Source organism: Mus caroli, chromosome 11 (genome assembly GCF_900094665.2).
Source record: "Mus caroli chromosome 11, CAROLI_EIJ_v1.1, whole genome shotgun sequence".
In the NCBI taxonomy this organism is placed as follows: domain Eukaryota; kingdom Metazoa; phylum Chordata; class Mammalia; order Rodentia; family Muridae; genus Mus; species Mus caroli.
In genome coordinates this window covers 29,254,393-29,277,088 of record NC_034580.1, presented here as the reverse complement: position 1 = coordinate 29,277,088, position 22,696 = coordinate 29,254,393, and the positions used below count along the sequence as shown (strand labels likewise).

The window sequence follows — 22,696 nt, the reverse complement described above, 5'->3', positions numbered from 1 at the left end:
AGAGGCTGTGATGTGAGCGGGCGTTCTTAGAGTCCCTGGATCATGAGACTCTCACAAATGCCAAACCACAGACACAGTTCTTATCAGCTGGATGTCGGGATGCTGCCATCTTGGACTCAAGTGAGCCGGGCTCTCTCCAGGGGTTTCCCTCTGATCTTCCTGGAAATGAGGGAAAGAGTGCTGCGTGCATCCTGCAGTTTCTTGGAAGTAGTAGCTTGATATTTATGATGTTCCTAAAATGTAAGGTTATGAGACAATCAGAGGGAAATTCTGCCTAATTCTTGGATGTTTTTAGCCTTTACACGGCAGCAGAAAGTGGAGCCACCATGTGTCCTTTGCACCGTTCATTCCCAGAGGACTTGGCAAGCAATTAAACCTGGCTTTCTGCATCTTACAGACACTCAAGATTACCTGGTGGTAGCAGGAAGTGGAAATGTGTGTGGTGTCAAATAAGGAAATGAGTGGAAGTGGGGGCAGGGCAGATGCCCAGGAAAGGAGCTAAGATGGATCTAACTGCCCAAGGCATCTGAAGTAGTAAGCATACATACAGAGGTTTGCAACAGTGAAGAAGGCAGAGGTAGGGCTATCCAGAACAGCACAATCTTAGAGAGCCAAGGGTTACTAAAGAGGAAGCACTGAAGAGAGGGGAAGGGACAGGTGCAGACAAGGCTCAAACTAAAGAAGTCAGAACAAAGGGCGGACTTCCCAGAAACTTGAGGGTCTCCCACAAATATTGTCACCCTGGTAGAGTCGCAGATGCTATCCCGCAGAGGGTAGAAAAGATGCTTAATCAAAAAGGCCCTGCACAGGCAAGTTGGTCAGGTTTCCATCTGGATAAATGGAATCTGGAAGGTCATCATGGTGTCTAGTAAACTACCAGGAGCAGGGGGAGATAAGAGAATGCTCATGTACAACAGCTGCTTACGTACTTCTGGAGTATAAATGTTTCTGCCACGCTATCTTTTTAATTTTGAAAACTGATAGCTTTATAAGATGGTACAGGCTGACTCCAGGAGATATGGTGTGGCTCCTAGAGATTCAACACTGAAGGCTTGGCCCCCAGCAGTGGAACCTTTAAGAGTTGGGGTCTAGGAGGCAGCAATTGGGCCACAGGAGCTTCAGTTCTTGAATGGATTAATGCTGTCTGAAGAGAATGAGGGGACTCTGGTCATAAAGGTTTCTGAAACAACTTATTATATTAAGAGCGACCCTGGCTATCCAGTCTCTCGCCTCAGGTCTTGCCATGTGAACTTTCTAGTTTCCACACACACACACATGCTTTCGATTGCAACACTGTCTGCTCTGGTACCCTCACCAGAGCCAACGAGATGCATGTAACTGGAAGTGGGAGCTGAGCAAGCTTCTCATTTATAAAGTGCTCCACTTGTTCTGTTAGCGCAACAGAAAATTAAATAATTCTCTGGGATACCATTGTCCAGACATGAGTGAGATTGAATAAGGATACATAAAACTGAGATATGTAGACTATTCCCCCTTTTAAAATAAGAAAAGGAAGGGACGATTTGTTCACATTTAGTTATTACTATTATTTAAATCTGTTCTACAGATATGTGAGGAAAGCCTCAACAATGGGGTCACGCTCTGATCCAGTCCCTTAGTTCACCTCCGAGGCACCCAGATTTGTCAGTGATCATTATATCCGTGTAGAAATATTTCCTGTGTATGCTAGGAGATGCCTATCTCTTCTTCAATGTTAAGATGGTGATATGAAAACAAATTGTTTTTCCATGTAATCATATATTTTTAGAGCCAGCACCTAAAGATATGGAGATGTTCACTATTGTTTTAGTGGCTACATAGTATTCTTTTTCCTGATGCCTTATTGATTAACCATCACCTCAGTGAAAAGCATGGAAGATTTTTCAGCCTTTTTTTTTTTTGCTATAGTTAAGTGAGCAAAGACTACATAACTCTCTCTCTCTCTCTCTCTCTCTCTCTCTCTCTCTCTCTCTCTCTCTCTCTCTCTCTCTTGCTTTCCCATATTATTTCTGTGTTGGCTCTTTCACTGCAGCCCTAAGATCACATCCTCAGCCTGGCCACCAACTTAACTCCTGACACTATTAGGGGGCTGCCAGAAGACAGCTGTAACTGTGGGTGTGCCCAGTTGCTGATAACTTTCTTGACAATCATTTCCAGGGCCACTTCATGATGTCAACACTAGAATCATCTGTATTCCTGGGTACCAGCTTGTCTGATTTTTCCACTAGGAGAGTAAAAAAAAAAATGTTAAGGGGAGGGGGAAACAACTTTCATCTCTGGGTTTGGTATCTCAAGCAATCAATGCGTTTTGTCTTTAAAACGGTATACACTGGCACACAATCCCCTGAATCCTTCAGAGAATGTGCTGGGAGGTGTTGCCAATTATTATTTCTCTCGGCTAGCAGATGTTTAGGGGCTGGTTAAACCTTTGGAGAAATTACCTTAGGAAACGGGGAAATAAAAGCAAAGATTACCATGAAACAAGTAGCAACTGCAAGGTAGGAGGAGAGAGGTGGAGGGAGGACTACACAGGAGGGAGGGAGAAAGTGAGAGGAAGCTAGGCTGGTGGAAATAACCCTGCGTTTGGAACAGCGGCAAAGAAGCGCGATTTTCTAGCTTTAAATGCCTGCCCGCGTCCTGCTTGCCTACTCGAGAACGGAGATGTTGACACAGGGGGAGTCCGAAGGGCTCCAGACCTTGGGAATAGTAGTGGTCCTGTGCTCCTCTCTGAAACTATTGCACTACCTCGGGCTGATTGACTTGTCGGACGGTAAGCGAGCCTCAGAGCGTCCCCGTTTTGTACGAACGTCTTTTCCGGCTTAGATTGTTGTGAAAGTAGTTTAGAGAAAGGGGCGGGGGGAGTACGGGAAAATAGCACAGGGGTCCTGGAAGATTAGGTGGCACCGCCTGCCCAAACCTTCCTCCTCGCCCTCCTGGTGCTGTCCGTGGTGCTGAACATGCCAGCGGCGCGCGTTTGGGTCCCGGGTTGGTTTTTGTTTGCTGAATGTGAGGAGCAAAGTGCATACTCCTTCCCCTGAAGGTGTCTGATAAATATGCATATTTTGGTAGAAGCCAAAGACTTTTAAAAGTCATTATGATGTTGATTAACTTGCAGCAGCTGAAAAGATTATGGGGAGGAAAAAATGCTAATCACGGTGCCTAACAATTAGAAAGCATTTAAGAAACACTGGCTCCTTTCCCTAACCCTCAACCCTCATAAAGACCTTTGTAAAACCACTTCATCAGCTGTGACTTTAACTTCCAGTTCTTAATGAGAATGTAGCTATAAATCTGAGTCACCAGCATTGCTTATGATTGCGAAATTAGTACTGGTTTGGAGCACTTGAGTTCCTCTCTTCTGGTTATACATAAAATATATAATAGGTTCTTTTTTCAAACTGCGCTCTCCTGCATTGCTCTGTAGAACACAAGAACTTGGTACTTAGATGTGACCTTTGAGTAATGGCAAGGAAGTGAAAATGCTGATTGCCTGATGCCTCTGTGTGTGTGTGTGTGCCTGTGCGTGTGTGTGTGTGTGTGTGTGTGTGTGCGTTCGTGTGCCTGTGCATGTGTGTGTGTGTGTGTATGTATGTGTGTGCGTGCGTGTGCCTGTGCGTGCGCACGCGTGTGTGTGTGTCTTTGCTCTCTAGTGCATAATATATGCATCAGGCCATATTCCTTAACATGTGTAATTATTATGCTCTAATCAAAATGTTTTCATGTTGAAGATGATGGAATTCTTAACTACCAGATTTGATTATCATACACTACATGCACATACCATATAGTCTCATGATGTCTTAAACAATTGAATTAGGTCATTTTGAAAATAAAAGAATTAAAAGCCACATGGAAGAAAGTTAGTAGCAAGTTTCTCAAACTTAAAGGAACTCTTATTATTTTTTCTTCCTTCTTGTGATATGCTGTTCCTAATATAATTTCTCTATTTGGCTATTGTCCCATAAAATTAAGCCCCTGGGAAGACTTGAAATTTGATGAGTATTAAACAATGCCAGCCTTTTACAATTATATCAATGCATACACAAAATATATGTAAAGGTATTCAGTATGTAGTCTCTCATAACTGCATACTGTGGGCAGAAGTTCCCCTCCAACAGGCATTGTATGGCTAAATTCTACATAATAATGAAATGTGGTTTGTATGTCAATAACTAGCTAAAATACCAGTCAAAGCTGAGGTGAATCAAGAGTGGACTATACCAGTGCTTGGTTGACTGGGTGCCTGAAAGAGAGTCGAGAGTCTAGCTCAAGTGCATCCTGGTTAGGCTGGTCTTTAAGAATCTCCTTCTCCTTCTTCAGCTGGATGTGGTGACATGTGCCTTTGACCCCAGCATTCCAGAGTCGGGTGCAGATGGATCTCTGTGGGTTTGAGACTATCTGCTCTATGTTATGAGTTCTAAACCTTCCAGGGCTGCAGAGTAAGACTCTGTCTCACACAAACGAACTAACAACACAAACACAATCTGTGCCTTGATTTTTTCAGTCTGGTGTGTTTTAATCTTTCCTACAAGGAATTTTAGATCTAATTCTTTTAGCTGAGTTCTGTGGGTTGGGTAGAACTGATCTTCAAGTCCCTCGCTTCTGCTTCAGCCAGCCCAGCTAGCTGGGCTGTCTGTGTTAGGCCTGTATTTAGGAGCTATTTTAGCTTTAGCAAAAGTGTAGTGAATCAATGGTTTTATAACCCTAATTTTCCTAGATGTTGAAGGCTGAAGCACATTTAGAAAGTATATATATATATATATATATATATATATATAGGAATATATATAAATATATATAAAGGAATATATATAAATATATATATAAAGGAATATATATATATATATATATATATTCCTTTAAAAAAACACCTGAAATCTATAAGTCTGTAAGAATAGTTCGACATGCACAGAGATCTGGTCTCTTAAGTGTATTCCATCTGAGATCCAAGCTCAGCTGACCCATCCATAACACACACATAATGTCTCTGCCATTCAACATATTCCAGTAGAACATGTATCAGCCCTGTTCAGAGCTTCAGAGTAGCCACTGACACTGTGAGCGAGCCCAGATGCTGCCCATTTGCTCATGAGGCTACAGAGGACATCGGAACGTCCCGTTCTTCCTCCTGGCATCCGAAAGCATCCAACTCCCCGCCCCCACCGGTGCTTCTAAAGATTGTACCTTTCCGCTTTGCTGCCAGAAAGGATTCCAGTCATTCAACTAATGTTTAAGAAATGGGGAGGAGGTAAAGTTAAAAAGTAGGGACATACATTTAGTGCTATTGCTAGGAGCCCCGCATGAAGGAAAAGGAGGAGGTGAGCACATATTCAGCACCTACAATGCATCAAGGAAGTTAAGTGCTTTTATACCCGAGAAAGAGTGAAACCTGCGGAGTAGCACTCCAGGGAAAATAAATAAATAAATCTGGAAAGCAGGAGTCATTATTCCTTTTGTATACAGAAGACAGATTGGGGAAAGTTAAATAAAGTTCCACAGACACAATTGCATGGAAGAAGTGCCTGCCTCCCGAGGTCCACGTTCTGCTTTATGATGTACCATCAGCGAGTAAGCTGGTCCAGATGAGGTTGGTCTTCCGTCACTATGCCTATAGCACAGATGAGCTCATAGTCTAGAGACCTATGTCACAGTAAGCTGTGTGATGTCGTTTTCAGAGTGCATATGACATCACAAGCTCCATTAACCCACTGGAATGAATACTGAGGAGAAAATACACCTCCAGGAAAGGGCTCTGGAATCCATGGGACATAATCACTCTAAGGAGAGTAGAACACCTTTATGAAACGCATCAGCAGTCTCTCTTAGGATCTTAGTCTCGTTCTTAATATAGTCTCATAGGGGCAACATTAGAGGGGTACAGAGATGTCAGGTACAAGGTCCAGAAGAGCTGAGATCCCGTTCTGGGTGCCACCTGCATTATTTGTGAGTTTCAGTAAGAACTGTCTTCTCTCTTTCATTTTTCTCATTTGTAAATTTTTAAAAAGTATGTATGCATGTATGTATGTATGTATGTGTATACATATATATATATATATATACATATATATAATCAATTGTTCTATTAATTTTCTAGGGTGATTTATACCAGATTACTATAAATTAGGCATTTTAAAATAACAGAGGAGTACTTTTTCATGGTTCTGGAGTCCAGATATCCAAAATTGAAGTGTTAGCAAACTCTAGAGTTTGGGGAATCTTGGGGAGGGTCCTTCCTGGCCTTTTCTACCTTATGGTACTCCAGGAAGCCTTTGGCTTCTGGGAGCCTGACCCCAACTTCAGCTTCCACCTAGGCTCTTCTCTCTCTGTGCATCTGTCTCCACACAGTGATTTTCTCTTTTTATGAGGACAGCAGTCACATTGTGTCATGGGCCCTCTCTAATCTCATCTTAACTTCATTACATCTGCAAAGACTTTATTTCCAAATAAGGGCTGGGGTTAGAACTTCAATAAGCCTTTTGGGAAGGTGCAATTCAATTTATAACAATTGGGTGTGTGTAATTCAATTCATAACAGCAGCAGTCGTGCCCCTATAGCTGCATACAGAATTCAATGAAAGACACCTGAGGCAGGGCCAACCTTCCTACCTATAGCTGTGCTTCCTCTGTGCTTCACACTTCTTTGACCTGGAAGCATTCCAATAAACAGAATGTAGTGTTCATTAGGAAAAAACAGGCATTGCTATGGCTATGTCCTTGGGTAATATAATTCTCTCCCATGGATTTGACAGGGAAAAATTGGTAGAGCAGTTAGTATAGAAGTTTCCCAAATAAGAATCCTAGAAATAGCCGGGTGTGGTGGCACACGCCTTTAATCCCAGCACTCGGGAGGCAGAGGCAGGTGCATTTCTTGAGTTCGAGGCCAGCCTGGTCTACAAAGTGAGTTCCAGGACAGCCAGGGCTATACAGAGAAATCCTGTCTCAAAACAAAACAAAACATCCTAGAAATACCTTGTTCCTGTATGCTGTGTCAGCATACATACTCGGCTTTCACTGCAGTGCCTGCCAACCAACTGAACTCATTATCACTTTCATCTAATGGAAAATGTCAAGAGCTTCTTGGGGTAGGGTGAGGGCAGCTGAGCAGATTCTAGAAGATCAGAAGGCTTTATCAGTTCATTAGCTGTCTTGCTTCTCACATTCTGCGTGGTGGGCCAGCCTTACCAATAACTTCATCTCCACCAGCTAAGATCACTGTTTTCACTGTTTTCCTGGAGAGTCGTGTGTAGCCACGTCTGTGAGTTCTACACAGCAATTTCAGAAGACATTTGCTATTCCAGGTCACCTTACTGCGTAAGACAGCAAGACATCTGTGTCTCTCAAGCAGGGCTCCCCTGCAGTCATATCCTACATCTGTCTAAACAGAGGATGGTTCTATTTTATCCCTGTAACTCATCCATGGAATTATGAGTAACACAAGCTATAGAAGAGCTTCAACCAAAAATAATAGCAGCAACAATAATTAAAATCCTTAGTGAAATGATGAGGATACAGGCTCTTTGGGGCCCTTGAATCAATTTTCTATGCATTCTGTATAGCAGAAACATGGACTGTTTCTCTGTTACTCTGGAGACTTGCTAAACGCACTTGATAGTGAAAAGACTGAATGAGGTTCTTAAGAAGCCTGCCATCCATCATATGTGCCTGAATTCAACCATTATTTATAGGTGTATCATTTGTCTAATACTTCATAGACTGTCCACACAGTGTTAGACTTGTCAGAACAGTTCTACGATATGAACAAAAATGACATACTGCTGATGAACCAAATTTATAGGTCTAAAAAACATTGAGACTTGAGTTCCCTTCTTCATACAGAATGACCATGGAGTATTAAGTAATTCAAGGCTTATTTCGGGACTTTGTTTCTTCTGTCTAAATCCTTATGCTTAAATTGTGCCTGGAACATCCAGAGTATTACCAATCCATCCAGTGAGCATCAAGGCTACTTCTCTTGGTAAAATCTTCATGACTTGATACAGCCAGGTTTGTAGAAAGATGAATACTGGTAGCCTAAAGAGAGCTCTGTGAGCCTCTGGAATGTGTATCAGTTACATTAAAAGAAAAAGGTTCTTTACAGATGTGACACAGTTAAAGGGCCTGAGATGAGATTATCCCGGATTACTTGGGTGGGTCCCAGATGCCAGTACAAATGTCCTGAAAGGCAGGTAGAGTTGAGATACAGACAGGATAAAGACAGAAACGGGGCTTGGAGTGATGTGTCAATAAGTCAAAGGGTGCTGGCAGTCCCCTGTGCCCAAAGCTGGAGGAGGCAAAGAACTAATTCCTATGGAGACCCTCAAAGCTATGGCCTTGGCAATTCCTTCATTTCAACATAAGATGTTGAATTTCTGGCCTCTTGCACTGACCATAAATGTTTGCTAGTTTAGCTATCATCTTGTAGTAATTTGTTGTGACAGCCTTAGGAAAATAATGCATTAGCCTTTCAAAGCATTTCTTCATTTGCTATAATAAAATATGAAACAAAATACACACACGTAAAAGCTCAGAAATGGATAGACCTATTGATCCAGAATGCTAGGAACATAAGGACTCAGGTTACACTTTCTCAGCATTAATGGAAAGATGAGGAGGAGGGGGCCTGATCTCCTGTCAGCACCAATGTGAGGGACTACAGACTGACGGCCAGAAATAAGACAGCATATCCAGTGTGTGCCGAGCCGAACTCCTCATAGCAAAAACATATCCCTTTCCCTGGACGGGAGAGATGGTGCAGTGGTTTAAAGTATATAGTGTTCTTGCAAAGGACCTGTGTCTGGTTCTCAGCACACACACCAGGCAGTTCACAGCTGCCTATAACTACAGCTTCCGGGGATCCAACACCCTCTTCTGGACTCTGCTGGCATATACACTCACACATGCATATACCCCACACACAGACACATGCATATACAGGTCATTTTTAAATAATAAAAATAGATCTTTAAAAAGAAACTCTTAATGAGCAAAGTAACACTGATGTATTTCTCCTCTGCAACCTCAAACCTCTCTCTGGTCCCTTCTTCCCTTTGCCCATTTTTAGGGTAGCCATATTGTAAACATGTTTAGCCCTGGTTGCTTGTCTGCTTGCTTTAAGCAGCTTCTCCAGGATATGAGAAGACAAGGACACCATCCCTCCCTTCTTCTTTCCCCATCCTGTCTACCAAGTGTATTCATTATGTTGTCATTTCACATTGTCAGCATTTTGATGCACCCTATTTCAAGGCTAATAGGAAGCTCTTCCTGCATCTCATTCAGCTTGAGGCCAAACCTGGATCCTATTAGGTGGTGCCAATGTCTCTACTTGTATGAGCAGGAGGTACCTCCCATTCTCCTTCACCAGCAGAATGTCCTGTGTTCAGAAGTCATCCCAGCCCTTCCCATCTACAGAGGACACTGAGAGCTACCCATGCCTAAGCCTTCGATCTTCCATTTGACTTGAAAACACCCAATCTGACCAAGTGCTGTGTCTCTGTTTGTCCCATAGTTACTCTGCATCTGAGAATCTCCTAAAACTGAGGCAAATAGCACTGGAATATTGAGAACCAGGATAGGTAGTACCAGGATAGGCAAACAAGATAGAGTGTTGTGGATTTTAATTTGCTGTCAAAGATCGTAAATGCTGATGGGGAAAAGTAGAAAGATATATGCAAGAGGAAGGAACTGCATTGAACCAGAGTGACTTTGTTCAAAGAAATAGAAACAATTTGTTCAGTTCATCTGCTCTAAGTTTTCCCTACTTATATCTAATTGCACAATGAATTCATAATGAATCTTTTCAGGAACCCCTTACCATACAAAGTGAGATGTCTACTAAACCCTCTGTGTTCCTGCTTCCTTCTGTCTCTCCAGCTCCAGAATGCCAAGCCTGTATGTCTATCCTATCATGATCCTCAGGACAACATGATATTAGGATACTTGAATTCAAATGCTAGGAATCATGGGGCAGATTGCTACTGACATGGGATTGGCACCTGATACTTACACTAAGAGGAACCAATATAAATATAGTCAAGGAAGAAAATGAGAGCTACCAAGTATGTTCACAACATCTCCAGTGCAGGGGGAGACAGACAGAGAGAGAGAGAGAGAGAGAGAGAGAGAGAGAGAGAGAGAGAGAGAGAGAGAGAGCAGAAAACATGGCAGGGATAGAAGAGATGGGTAATGTCAAGAGGGACAGAGAGAGGTTAACAAAAGAGACTCCCAATCCTCAGGTAAGCACGGCGCTCTCTGGCTTACTTAATGTATAAGTAACTCTCTGTAATCATTTCCTATTAGGAGTTCACTTAGCCTTCATTTTCCAGGAACTCCTCATGGCAAACCAGAGTCATAGTAGCCTGCCCCACACTTGAGTTGTATCCAGGATACAGTTCCCAGACAAACCAGCACTGTAGCTAAATCAGATGTGCACAACGGATGGGAGCTCCGTTCTCAGTAAACTGGAGCCTTTCATTTGTTTCGTGTGTTCAGCACTGTTCTCCATCAATCTGCTATCCTTGACAACAAGTGAGTCACACTGTCACTTTACTTCCCTCAAGGGAACACACAAAGGAGAGAGTTAGGCTATCCATGGGCTGTTCCTCTCGACCCCCACCTCACCTCTCTCCATCTGTCTTCTCAGACTCTAGCCCCAACATCCCAAGCCTCTACCCTGACTCTCAGGACTCCCTACTATGATGGACCCTGGAGCTGGCCTCCATTTATCCTCTCCTTGGCTTCTACTTTTAGTCTGTCAGTGTCAGCATCAAAAATTGCCCATCCTGTGTCCCCTTTTCCTGCTCTTGAGTTTTACACACACACACACACACACACACACCCCAGAGAACTGTTACTCTATTTGACCTTTGAAAAGCGAACACCATCTCTTCCCCCATCTCACTCACAAAATACAAAGAGTTGGAGCCACTGACTTAGGGCCACGCAATGAAGGAGGAAGGAAACTGGGACTCAGGTTGGGTTGCAGAGCTCAGCCTTTCTCAAGTACAAAGATTGCCTTAACAAAAATCTAGTCACCTCAAGGCAAAAATGAGAGTTAGAAACCCTGAGCACAATTCGGCTGAGCTGTAGGAGAACCTTGCTGTGGGGCCTTTGCATTGTTTCATGTCACTCTCTGTTCTGCTCCACGGCTATGTCCCAACTTGAAGAAAACCTGCAAGCCTACTTTATCCTGCAGACAGGGGGAGCAGCTGGCCCTGAAGAAGCATCGTGTGTGCAACCCAACACAGAGCAGGTGGTCTGGACGTGCTAAATGAATGAGTGAATGATGGAATGAATGAATGAATGAATGAAGAGTGGTTAGACTGAGTGGAGATTTCTCACCAATATTTTTTATACCTGTGGATGCATTTGTAGCCCACAACAATGCTTCCAAATTCACCAATAAAGACTCCAATACCCATACCACACATATACCTCTTGCTCACATCTACCAGACTTTGGCTTTCCTCCTTGGTTACCAACCCACAGGCACTTAGGGATCACTTTACAGCTGCCAATGAGCAGTGTGAGTTACATCAGTGGCATCCAGGCTGATCCTAAGATACCCCTTTGTAAGACCAGTTTGTAAGATTTAGGGAAGGAAAGCTTCATCTTCCCAACATTCCACTTTAACCCAACCATCTGTCTGTCCCACAAACTGAGCTCCCATGCGTGATCTTCTCCCATTGAAGAATGTCGACTTTTATGCAAGTTTGAAAACCAACAGACAAAATGTGAGGTGTGCCCAGCCCTGAAGTCTCATGATCCCAGAATTTTCCTTCATTAATATAAGAAGGCGTATGACATTCTAGTGTTCATGCATTGGGCCCAGGTCTTTAACCTCCATAATATAGGAGTTAGAAGCAGCCACAAAACACAAAACTAATGAGGAAGACTTCTGTTCCCAGGGGTTTATAGTCTAAATAAGTTAAAGAGGTTCTGAAAATCCAAAATGAGACCTTTGAGCTTCTTGTGTAGACAAGGTATGGTTCATAGAATGCTTGTCCACACAAGACCTTGGAAAGTATAGAAATTATCTGATCTTACAGAAATAACCCTAGAATGAAATTTTTAGAATAAAATAGATTCAGACAGAGTTCTGCCATCTGCTCCCTAGTGACTCTCTTCTGTAAATGGAGTGGTAGGGCCCACCTTCAGCAGTTTGGAACTTTTAACTGAAATACATGGAATAAGACCCTGACTCAGTCCTAAAGCCATCTACAATCCTTTACGGGGACACAAAGAGTAGGATGACTTGCCTACACCACTTTCAAGCAATCTTCCAGTGGCCATTGCTATCACATGGCCCATGGGCAGCCCGTGGGCAAACCAGGCCCTGGCACCTGGAAAGCCAGTCCTCCCACCCCCAGTCTCTTCTTCATCTCCCCAAACTGGCCCCCAGGTGCTAGTGTGCAGGGGCAAGGCCCTGGAGGGGGCACTGGAATGCCACAAGACCTCGCTCTCAGGAATTCAATATAGAAAACACATTAAGACCTGTTTACATGGAACTGCTGTTTATAATTATTGCTCCCTATGGGATATTCCCCCACTGCTTCCTCCAATCCTGCTTTAAACTGCTCAACTAATAGAGCTTTTCTGGCTTCCCCAGGGAGACATTCACAGATGCTAATAGAGCCATAATTCAAAAATTGCTTGATATACATGCCCTCAATTTTCCCCAAGAACCACCTAAGTGAAGAGCCCCAAGCATGCAGCTCGCTCATTGGCCAGAGGCAAATAAACATGCCTGGCATTAAATATACAGCATGCTGTTCATCCAGGTTGCCACCAAGCCACAACCGTTCTCATGCTTTATCCTACGAGATCCCTCTGCCCCAACAGCACCCAGCCAGCTGCTGGGTGGGATCCCCAGAGGCCTCCCGTGTCTGCAAGCCTCTCCCAAAATATTTCAGATAAAGCAAGGGGGTCAGTGTGAACACCCTCCAGGCCCTGGTGAAGCAGGGACTCAATGCTCAGCAGCTCCAGACAGAATGACTTCATCTTACTGATGGGTAAAGGGGAGGGCAGAAAGAGAAGCACATCCCAGTGTTAGATCAATCATCATCACATTGCATAAGCCACACCACCATTATAGAATCACCGGAAGTCTAATCTCCTTCAGACACAAGGGTGAATAACGACTCTGGTGACGCTCTGCATCACTCCAGCTGAGAGCTGGCATATTGAATGGCAAAATGGGGGACCACATTACTGCACGGGATTATTGGGGCAGTGGAGGGAGACTAGTAAGCACAAATCTAATTTATCTTTGCAGGCAATCATTCAATAAATGGCCCTCTGTCTTTTCTGCTAACATCTGAATGTGATAGGAATGGATGCTTTGATGGGCTTGTTAAACAAGTGCGGATGTTAAGCAATGTTTGATGTTGAAATTAGGTGATTAAGAGAAGTAGATTAGGACTGATTAAAATAACGTTGACTTCCACAAAATGAATATGTTTAATGAAACTCGCTATCTAGAGAGAAAATTCATATAAAATGAAAATAGCATAGGTTCAAACGACTTTAGAGACCGTACTCAAGACAGGGTTCATAACTGATTAATAAACTGAAAATAAAGAGAGCCAACCAGTGGTGGTAACACAGAAATCCAGTGTCCTTCTGGGGTTTGTAACAGAAGGTAATGAGGACCAAGAAAATGGAAGTCACTATGCCAGAACTGCAGGTTGGAGCCCGACCCCAGGTTTCCCATCCCAGTCTCCTGTCCTCTCAGTCACTCCTGCTGGCCCATGTTCTGTGTATTGTTGACATTCTTGGGAACAGGACAGCAGACATACACGTTGTATCTTGTTGATGGAGGCAGACTGGCTCCTAGGCAGCATGACCACAGATGTCTACATGGTTTAGAATCCTACCTTTACTTACACATAGGTAGACCAAAGGGACAGGAAACGCACCACAACCTACCCCCGACCCTCTGCACATTGTGGAAACAAGTACCTGGTTTCTTACAGACTTAGTATCCCCCGAAAGGCCCTGAGAAATAAGTGTCCTTCGCATTAAGGCAAGGCCACCAGAGTAGTGAAGCCACACAGGAAGTATGTGACAGAGGTAAGATTAAAATCATTCCAGTCCCTGGGCTCAGCAGCCAGCTCACTTCATTCCTCCCCCTCAACAGGAGAGGCTCAATCACCAATCACCGTGAACACACACACTGACACAAATGAGCCTCCACTGACGTGTAAATGAATGCTCCGTTAGTAAATACATAGAAAACCCTTTAAGCTCCCCTCCTGTAGCTACATTACTGTGGCAGCCACCTTTCTATTTGGAGGAAGGATTAACACACATTAAGAAAGGTCTAGGAATGACCTAGGACAGTGGTTCTCAACCTTCCTAATGCTGCCATCCTGTAATACAACATCATTAACACATCCTCTTGCTGTGGTGAACCCAACCATAATATTATTCCATTGCTACTTCATAACTGTAATTGTGCTACTATTGTGAGTCATAATGTAAATATCTGATAGCTGATATATAACCCCAATAGGATTGTGACCCACAGGTTGAGAACTACTGACCTAGCGGAAAACAAGAAGATGCTGGCTTACAAGAAACACATAGTAAGATGTTCAACCTCACATCTTTCATCCCTGTGCTTTTTGCACACTGCCTTTGCAGGAACCACTAATAGCCTAGCCTACTGTAAAGCACCCCAGCCTGCTATAAAATACCCCAGCCTACTGTAGAGGGCTGCAGCCTACTGTGAAGTACCCCGACTCACTGCTGAACCTCAGACTCCTCAGGCAGATAGGGACAAATGGTAATCTGCCTGGCCTTCCAGGATAACAGATGCTGTTGTTGGAAGATGGGGAGAAGGCTGAAGTGCTCGCAACCGAAGACTTCGATTTAGTTTCTGGACCACTTTAATCAGCAGTCTCACGTCACAGCTGCACACTTTTTCCAGGAGTAATTAGAGTGCTAATCTGTAAGAAAGATGTCTATTAAGAATAAATTAATAATAGCGAGTGCATTTTGGCTGGCAATCTTGAAGGATATGGCCATCCTATAAAAATTCATGTGTTTTTAATGAGCCTGAGACACGTTTCCCAATGAACCACAGATGGTTTGTCTTCGGTATCCTATCGTGCAAGTTTGTTTCTTTGATGCTGTGAAGGGGTTTATTTTGCTTACAAGTTACAGACCAGCACTGAGTGAAGCCAAGGCAAGTGTTCAGTGCAGGCACTAAAGCAGAGACCATGGAAGAACACTGCTTACTGGCTTGCTCAGCTACCTTTCTTACACAGCCCAGGACAACCTGCTCAGAGATGGAGCCGCCCACAGTGGGCTAATGTCCTCTTGCATCAATTACCAATTATAAGAAAAATGCCTTACAAACATGCCAAAAGCCAATCTGATGGAGGTATTTTGTTTTTTAAATTGGTGTTCTCTCTTCCTGGGTGCATCAAGTTGGCTAGTGCTAACGATAACACTTATATGAAGACATTACAAACAGGTATATTTTAAATGGCAAAGCAGAACTAGATCAGGTCTCAATTGGGGAAACTCCAAGCTCTCTCTAATCTTCAAAGTTCACCCCATCATCACAGGGAAGCAACTGAGGTGATAGTCCCATCATTCTCTAGCATCCAAATGAGCCCCACATTTTATCCCTAGGCTGATGGAAACAAGGGTGTATAAGCCTGACAGCTAATAACCAAGCTTTCATGACAGAGGAAGTGGGAATTACAAAATAATCCTCGTAAGCTTGGTGAATTTAAGGTATGAAATGCTTTTGACACAGAGCCTTCCACTGAGAAGTTACTTTGAGATTTATTTCCCTTCCCCTTCACACTCAGAACCATGAAGAACATTTGAAGTGCTTCCAATATAGGTCTGGGCACATACTACAGTGTTTCAAGACTAGAGAAAACACCATTCAACTGTGGACTCTGTGGGTGGAGCAATGGAGAGGAGGGATACAATGGGATAGACCCGGAGACCTGGAAACAACCCAGTGAAGAAGGCACCAGAGGGAGGCAGGAGCATGTACAAGTGTGTGCAAGTGTCAGTCAGGGAGTCAGAGTGTGCAAGTGTCAATCATAGGGTCAGAGTGTGCAAGTATCAGTCAGGGAGTCAGAGTGTGCAAGTGTGCAAGTGTCAGTCAGGGAGTCAGAATGTGCAAGTGTCAGTCAGGGAGTCAGAGTGTGCAAGTGTCAGTCATAGGGTCAGAGTGTGCAAGTGTCAGTCAGGGAGTCAGAGTGTGCATGTGTCAGTCAGAGAGTCAGAGTGTGCAAATGTCAGTCAGGGAGTCAGACTGAAGAAGCAATAAGCACAGAGGGGAAGGGGGAAGATGAGAAAGGTGACATGGATAGGAGAGAGGAAGCCAAGCAGGTCATAAAGGAGCTTGGATGTTGCGTTCAAAAGCATAGCCTGTCCCCTCAGGCAATGGGAGCCATAGAAGACTTTAGAGTGAAGACAGGATCAGATATACCCTCTTGAATGCATCTTATTTCCTTCTGCTCCCATGCATCTGCAGAGGTTTCTGAAAGTCTCTTATTCTCCATTCACACACAGAATCCTCCTGCCCTGTTATAATGCACTAGCATGCACACACACACACACACCCCTTCCCATTTACTAAGTTCCATTTCTTTGAATTTCCTCCCCATCATTACTCCCTAGGGGAAGCATCCCCTACATGCCTACACTTCCCTGATCCCAGCTACTCCATCCACAGTGCCAACACACACTCTTGCAGTATTTTCCAATGTTGTAACTCTTCACACTCTCCCTCATGTACCAAGTCTTAGTCTCTGGGAACAAGACCATGTCTGTTTTGCCTCTCCGATGCCTATCAATGAGATGGGCGCTCACTAGATGCTCCACAGTTATCTGCTCTTCGTTGTCTCCAAAAGACCTTTCGACATGTTCACACAGGGAGCCTATCTATCGCCAAAATCCAATCTACAGCCTGGAGGCTGGTACACTCCAGAAGTAAGTCTTAGGGAGAGATGCCAGTTCCTTGGAGCCAAATCTTAAGAGGGCTAATTCCCAGTGCTGTGCTTAGGAAATGACAAAGGAGACTTTTTGAGCCTGTACATCTCCTGGCAGAGCCTATTGTTCTAATGCATGCAGGAATCCCAACCTCGGGGTTGCAGCTGTACCATGACCATCTTTCTAATCCTCACAGCTCCTGACATGGCACTTGACACTCAGAAAGCACCCTGTGAGTGCAATTAGAGTGAACATGGAGCTCTCGGGAGCCCTGGTCTCCAGAGAATCTGCTTCGGCTCACACAGCAGGCCCAGGCGAGGGGCTTCTTCCACAGCCTCAGGACCAACCAGTTTTTACAAATTATCAACATCTCCCCATTAGCTGTTGCAATATTAAATTGTGTGACTGGAAATGAATGAATGATCCCACGGGCAAGTGAGAAAGACCAAGCAGCAGGATTTAATAACAAGTCCTGCCCTCTCTCCAAGCAGAAGGTCTCTCTAATTAAATATTAAAAATCTATCCACACAGCCAGAGCAAAAAAAAAAAAATTGCTTTTTCAGCAGCGTGGCTTGGAGTCACTGCCTAAAAAAAAAAAAAAAAACCCAACCCAGGTACTGTAAGCATGACCTCTCAGGGACCAGCCAGGGCACCAGGGACATCTGCATGGTGAACAGACGTTGATGTTGCTCAGGTTGTCCTATCTTTGCATGTTGCATCCTTCTGAGGACTATGAGCCGTGAACTACATCATATACAGTCTTCATGAGAAAACTGAGGCTTTGAGGGGGGCAGTGACTACCACAAGCCAGGTTGCATCTAGTGAAAATGTTTGGATTTAAATCATTATATATGGTTGTGCAACTTGCTCAGTGATTACAGCAGTTAACAATGTGGACTTCGACATCAAGCTGGCTTGGATTTGAATCCAGATCTACTGAGTGTTACGTGGCCTTGGGCAGATCACCCTGTATCCCTAAGTCGTGGGATCTTCCTTTCTAATGAGTGGTAGCATGTAGTTCACAGGGTTTCAGGATGGTGACAAGAGGTAACACATGACACACACTACTGAAATCTTTGTTGCTATAGTGATGAGCAGCTTCCCGATCAGCACTCCAACGGCAGTCCCCATTGTCTCAGGAAGTCCTCCTCTGAGTCAGTTCCCCTGCCTGGTCCACTGTTCCCAGCCAGGCTGCATTCTCAACGCAGAGAAGCATTAGCAGCTGAGTAACGCTTACTAACCAACACCCTATGCCCATGGCATCTTCTCTTAGTATTTCATTACAATATCGTAAGAGTTTGGCAATGTGTATATCAGCCATACCCTCTCCAAGATGTTGGAGCACAAGCTGAGAAATGACACAGGTGACTGAGGTGGCATCAGAGAGGATATCTAAGCCAGAGGCTCTGCCCTTAACTGCCTGGCTTCCCAGCCTGCATGGCAGTGATGTACCCCAAGCCTGAGGCTTTGCCCCTCCAGGGTTTCTTGGGGCTTCTCCACATTTGCCTTTGAAGTTCCTAAGCAAAGGCTCTTATGGATTTCTTCATATTGGAAGAGCAAAGTCATAGGCAGAAAATTTAGAAAACACACCTAAGCAAGAAGGAAGGAAACAGTCATGTGTAATCCTAACCCTCAGTGATAACCACTCACACAACATGCCAATATATCTTAGCAAGAAGGAATAGAGCAATGCAGACTCGTGATGCAGTATACAATATGATGTGATGTGATATGATGTGTTATATGATTTGTGTTATGTGATATGCAATATGATATGTGGTATGCTGTGATATGATGTGATGCGATATGTGATATGATATGATGTGATATGATATATGTGATATGTGTTATGTGACATGTAATATGGTATGTGGTATGTAATATGATATGTGATGATGTGATATGATATGATAGACGAGGAGGGAGACATGTGTTTCTTGTTTCATGACATTTGCAAATAGCGGCCAGAGTCTCGATACCTGGTTTCCTTGCATTGTATTTTCTTCTAGTTTGCTTCAATAAAAATCACATCTTTTCTTCGTGTTTAATCTTTACCTTTCGATTACAACTATGGAGACCTATTTCTCCACACAGGGTCATGTGGCACCTAAAATGAGAGTAAAGGAGGAAGTTACTGATTAGCTAGAAAAAAATTTCAGTCCTGAGAGATTTTCTTTCAGCCTTATAATATTCAGTGCCACGGAGTCAGGTCTCCAGCCAAGGCTGAAACAGAGATTCTCAAGCCCTTTGCTATCCTAGCTGAAACCTCAAATACCTCAGATTGTAGCTTTTATTAACTGAGAAGAGGAAATGGATGTTCTTTCCCTTGCCCTCACTTTCAGAGAACTGGGACCTAGTGGAGGGCCTCAGACCTGTGTGATTCATCAGGGCCCTTGGCTGCAATAACCCAGCAAAGAGAGCAAGCAAAGGCCTCAGGCAGAGAGCTAGCCTGGAAAAGCCATCTCTACAAAGTTCTAGCCAATGAGGAAGGGCAGTGTAGATAGCAGTTCTCCTATGACTGACACCAGACCTCACAGAGCAATTAATACTGTAATTCATGGTTCTCTATGGTCTTCTCAAAGCACATGTAAACCGACTCTGGGCTTGTTTTGCTATTTGCTGCTGCTAGAACTTCAAACATGGCTCCTAGGTCCAAGACAAGACAAGGCAAGGCTTCTTTACTCTCCTCTGGACCTCCTTTTCTTTTTAAACACATGCCACCTGACACACTAGCCACCACTCATCAGTCTGTTCGTTCTCCCCCTCCTCCTCCTCCCCCTCCTCCTCTTCCTCCTCCTCAAGGTCTTACAAAGGCTGTTCTCTCTACCCACAATGCCATTCTTTATTCCTTACCTGGCCTTCCCCCTCCTCAGTATCAAGGATACTGAACAGAGTATCTGCTTCCACCAGGAAACTGAGTCACAGGACCAAGAAGTTTATGGAGGAGAAGACACAAAAGCAGATGGTGATAAGCAGCAGTGAGCACAACAGTGTCGTATTTTATTCAATAAAAACATCACAAGCCCAGAAATACCAAACCCTTCTTCCCATGGAATTTATCTATTATCCCTTCACAAGAGAGACAGACAGACAGACAGACAGACACACACACACACACACACACACACACACACACACACACACAGAGACAGAGACAGAGGCAGAGACAGAGACAGAGACAGAGGGCGGAACCATTCTCAATGCAATTCATATCTGTGGCTTTAAAACAATCCATAACTTGATGACAAACCTACAACCTGAGTCTTGATCCTGGGACTCAATCAATGGAAAGAGAACTGACTCCCCAAAGCTGTCCTCCGACTTTCATACAAACACTGTGGAATGCAGGCAGGCATGTGTGTGTGTGTGTGTGCATGTGCAAGTGTAAGCAAACACATACACACACACACACACACACACACACACACCAGACTGAAGGGAAAGACATATCTCCTCCCTCCCCCCCGCCCCCGTCACAGAATCCTCCAAGATGTGGTCTTCCTGAAGAAGGGCTTTAGAACTTGAAGTGAAGGTGCAGGCTGCAAGCACTAGAGAGGTGTCATGCTAAGATGACTTGAAGCCGTCTCTTGTATGTGAGGCTTATTTTTAAAGATTCTTAATCCCAGATGAAGCTTTATAGTGAGCTTCCCTGAGGACTAAATGCTGAGAGGCCCTGCTACCTCCCTGTGAGGCATTCAGAAGGATTGAAAACTCCAGGGCAGAACTCCATCTGGAAAGCTCCATTATAGCATCATGCCAGGATCAGCACTTACCACTACAGACCACTAGGCAGATTAAATAGCCTCAGAGCCCCGTGACCTGCTAATGTAGTCACAGCTTCGTATGGCTAATTAATCAGGGGCTCATCCACCCTCCTGAACTACAAAAGGCTCCCAGCCAGCCCTCCAGCTTGATCCCAGGTTACTCAGGTTGTGTAAGCTTCCCTAGGTCTCACCCAGCTCACAGCCCAGCAAAGACATCCAGCAGGAAACTAAGCCCCCAAGGAGGCTTTGCCTCCAAGTGGGGAGGACACCAGAGCAGCGCTCGCTCGCTAGATGCCAGGCCTTCTCTGCAGAGGTCGCCTTGACCTTCAGACAGGAAGGCTTGAGGTCCCTGTGATCTGTCTGCTGCTGCACCCTCTGACTGCGGGAAGACAGAAGAGACTGCTCAGGTTCTGCTGTGCCGGGATTCAAGCTCAGCGATATCTAGGCACAAAGTCCCTGTCTTTCTCTTCTTGCTCACAGCCCACCCAACTGCCATCTTACCTTCCATGGCTACCCTGTATACAACAGTGCCCCCCACAACCTGTTTCTCTCCAGTCTTATAACCCTATTTATTTTCTATCAGGGCTCCAACACCACATTTGTTCCTGGTGGCCACTGTCTTATTTAATAATGTCTGGATAACATCTGCTAGAGACTTGGAAATTATTCAGTGAATGGATGGTGAATTGATGGTACTATCCTTTTCAACACTGAATTGCCAGAATGATGTCTCTGCGTTTCATCTTCCATGCCAGAGAGTCAGTGTTATGACCTTGGGCAAATCCAGATTCCTTCCAGGACTCTAGCTTGCAAACATAGAAGGCAGAATAAAAACCCCTCTGCCTGGTTAGAATGCCCCGGTTTTTAGACACATGAACTGAAGTGAAGGCTGCCTGGATGTTCAGGAAATGGAAACAAAGGTAGCAATCTAGATAGATGACAGAGGCAGAGGAGGACATGGGAAATGGACTTCTGCAACTGTTAGAGACCTCCCTTCCTGACACCTCAGTCTGGGATCCTCAAATTTACAAGAGTAGTGAAGCTTGACTAGAGAAATCTGGTCCACAACTTGTGTGAGACAGACACAAGGACAGCTGTAGGAGAATGGATCTAGCAGACTCTCAGAATGGCTGTAGAGCATCTGACATCAGCAGGTACTGGGACTGGTCTCTGCTCTCTACTTATCACCTTTGGGATATCTCTGACCCTGTGTCTCCAGATGAAATGGGGATGAAAACACATCCCTGAGAAATAAACTAACAGTGAACATGTAATAGTGATATTGAAAACCTGCAGGGGATTGCATGAAATGATGTAAACAAAGCTCCCAGAATGCCCAGTTTATAAATAGTCTATTTCCTCTCTGAGCCTCAGTTTCCTCCTCTGTGAAATGGAAATAATCGAATGTATTCCTCACAGGAGCTAAATCAAGCACAACAGTCTAAAACATAAAGCTAACCCATACTGAGCCCAGGACCCATAGGTCTGTTCTGGTTTTGATGCTTGTGACATAAGCAGACAGAAGCACATATCTAAGGTCATGTCCTGAGTCTATCCAGGGCCTCTGAATCTTCTGTGTTGGTTGGGAACTCAAAGAGATGAACTTTGATCATATTTCTAGACTGCCACAAAAACCTAAAAGTTAATTGGAAAAACATAGTATTGGGCAGAGGAGAGACGTTGTTGGGTAGGGATTGTAACTTTGCACAGGGCGTATGAATGAGTCACAGTGACTAAGCGCTCCCTGCACTTCCTGTTGAAGGGCTAATGAGTGGTGGGGATTGGAGCTTACTAGAAAGTGTGTGTGTTCCGGCCATACTTTACTGCTGCTTCCCTGCTGCCTGTGTTTCCACATAGGAATGGAGGCCTTGCATGGCAGGCGTTTCTAAAGAGGGCAACATTCCAAATTTTTATGTGAGATAAATGGTGGAATTCACAGTCAAAAGAACTGGGCTAATGATGGTGCTCTGGCATACT

At 44.2% G+C, this 22,696-nt stretch overlaps 1 protein-coding gene across 5 annotated transcripts in view; it reads left to right on the top strand.

Moving 5' to 3' along the window:
- Positions 1 to 22,696, top strand: part of Kcnip1 (potassium voltage-gated channel interacting protein 1) — a 358,975-nt gene that overhangs the window by 304,936 nt on the left and 31,343 nt on the right. The window contains exon 1 of one of the 5 annotated variants that reach the window (XM_021175756.2): positions 2,551 to 2,770. The exons of the other annotated variants lie outside the window; for them this stretch is intronic. Within the exon in view, the coding sequence (XP_021031415.2) occupies positions 2,623 to 2,770 (148 nt within the window). The 5' untranslated portion in view covers positions 2,551 to 2,622. Of the gene's footprint in view, positions 1 to 2,550; positions 2,771 to 22,696 lie in introns of those variants that run through there. 5 annotated transcript variants of the gene reach the window in all.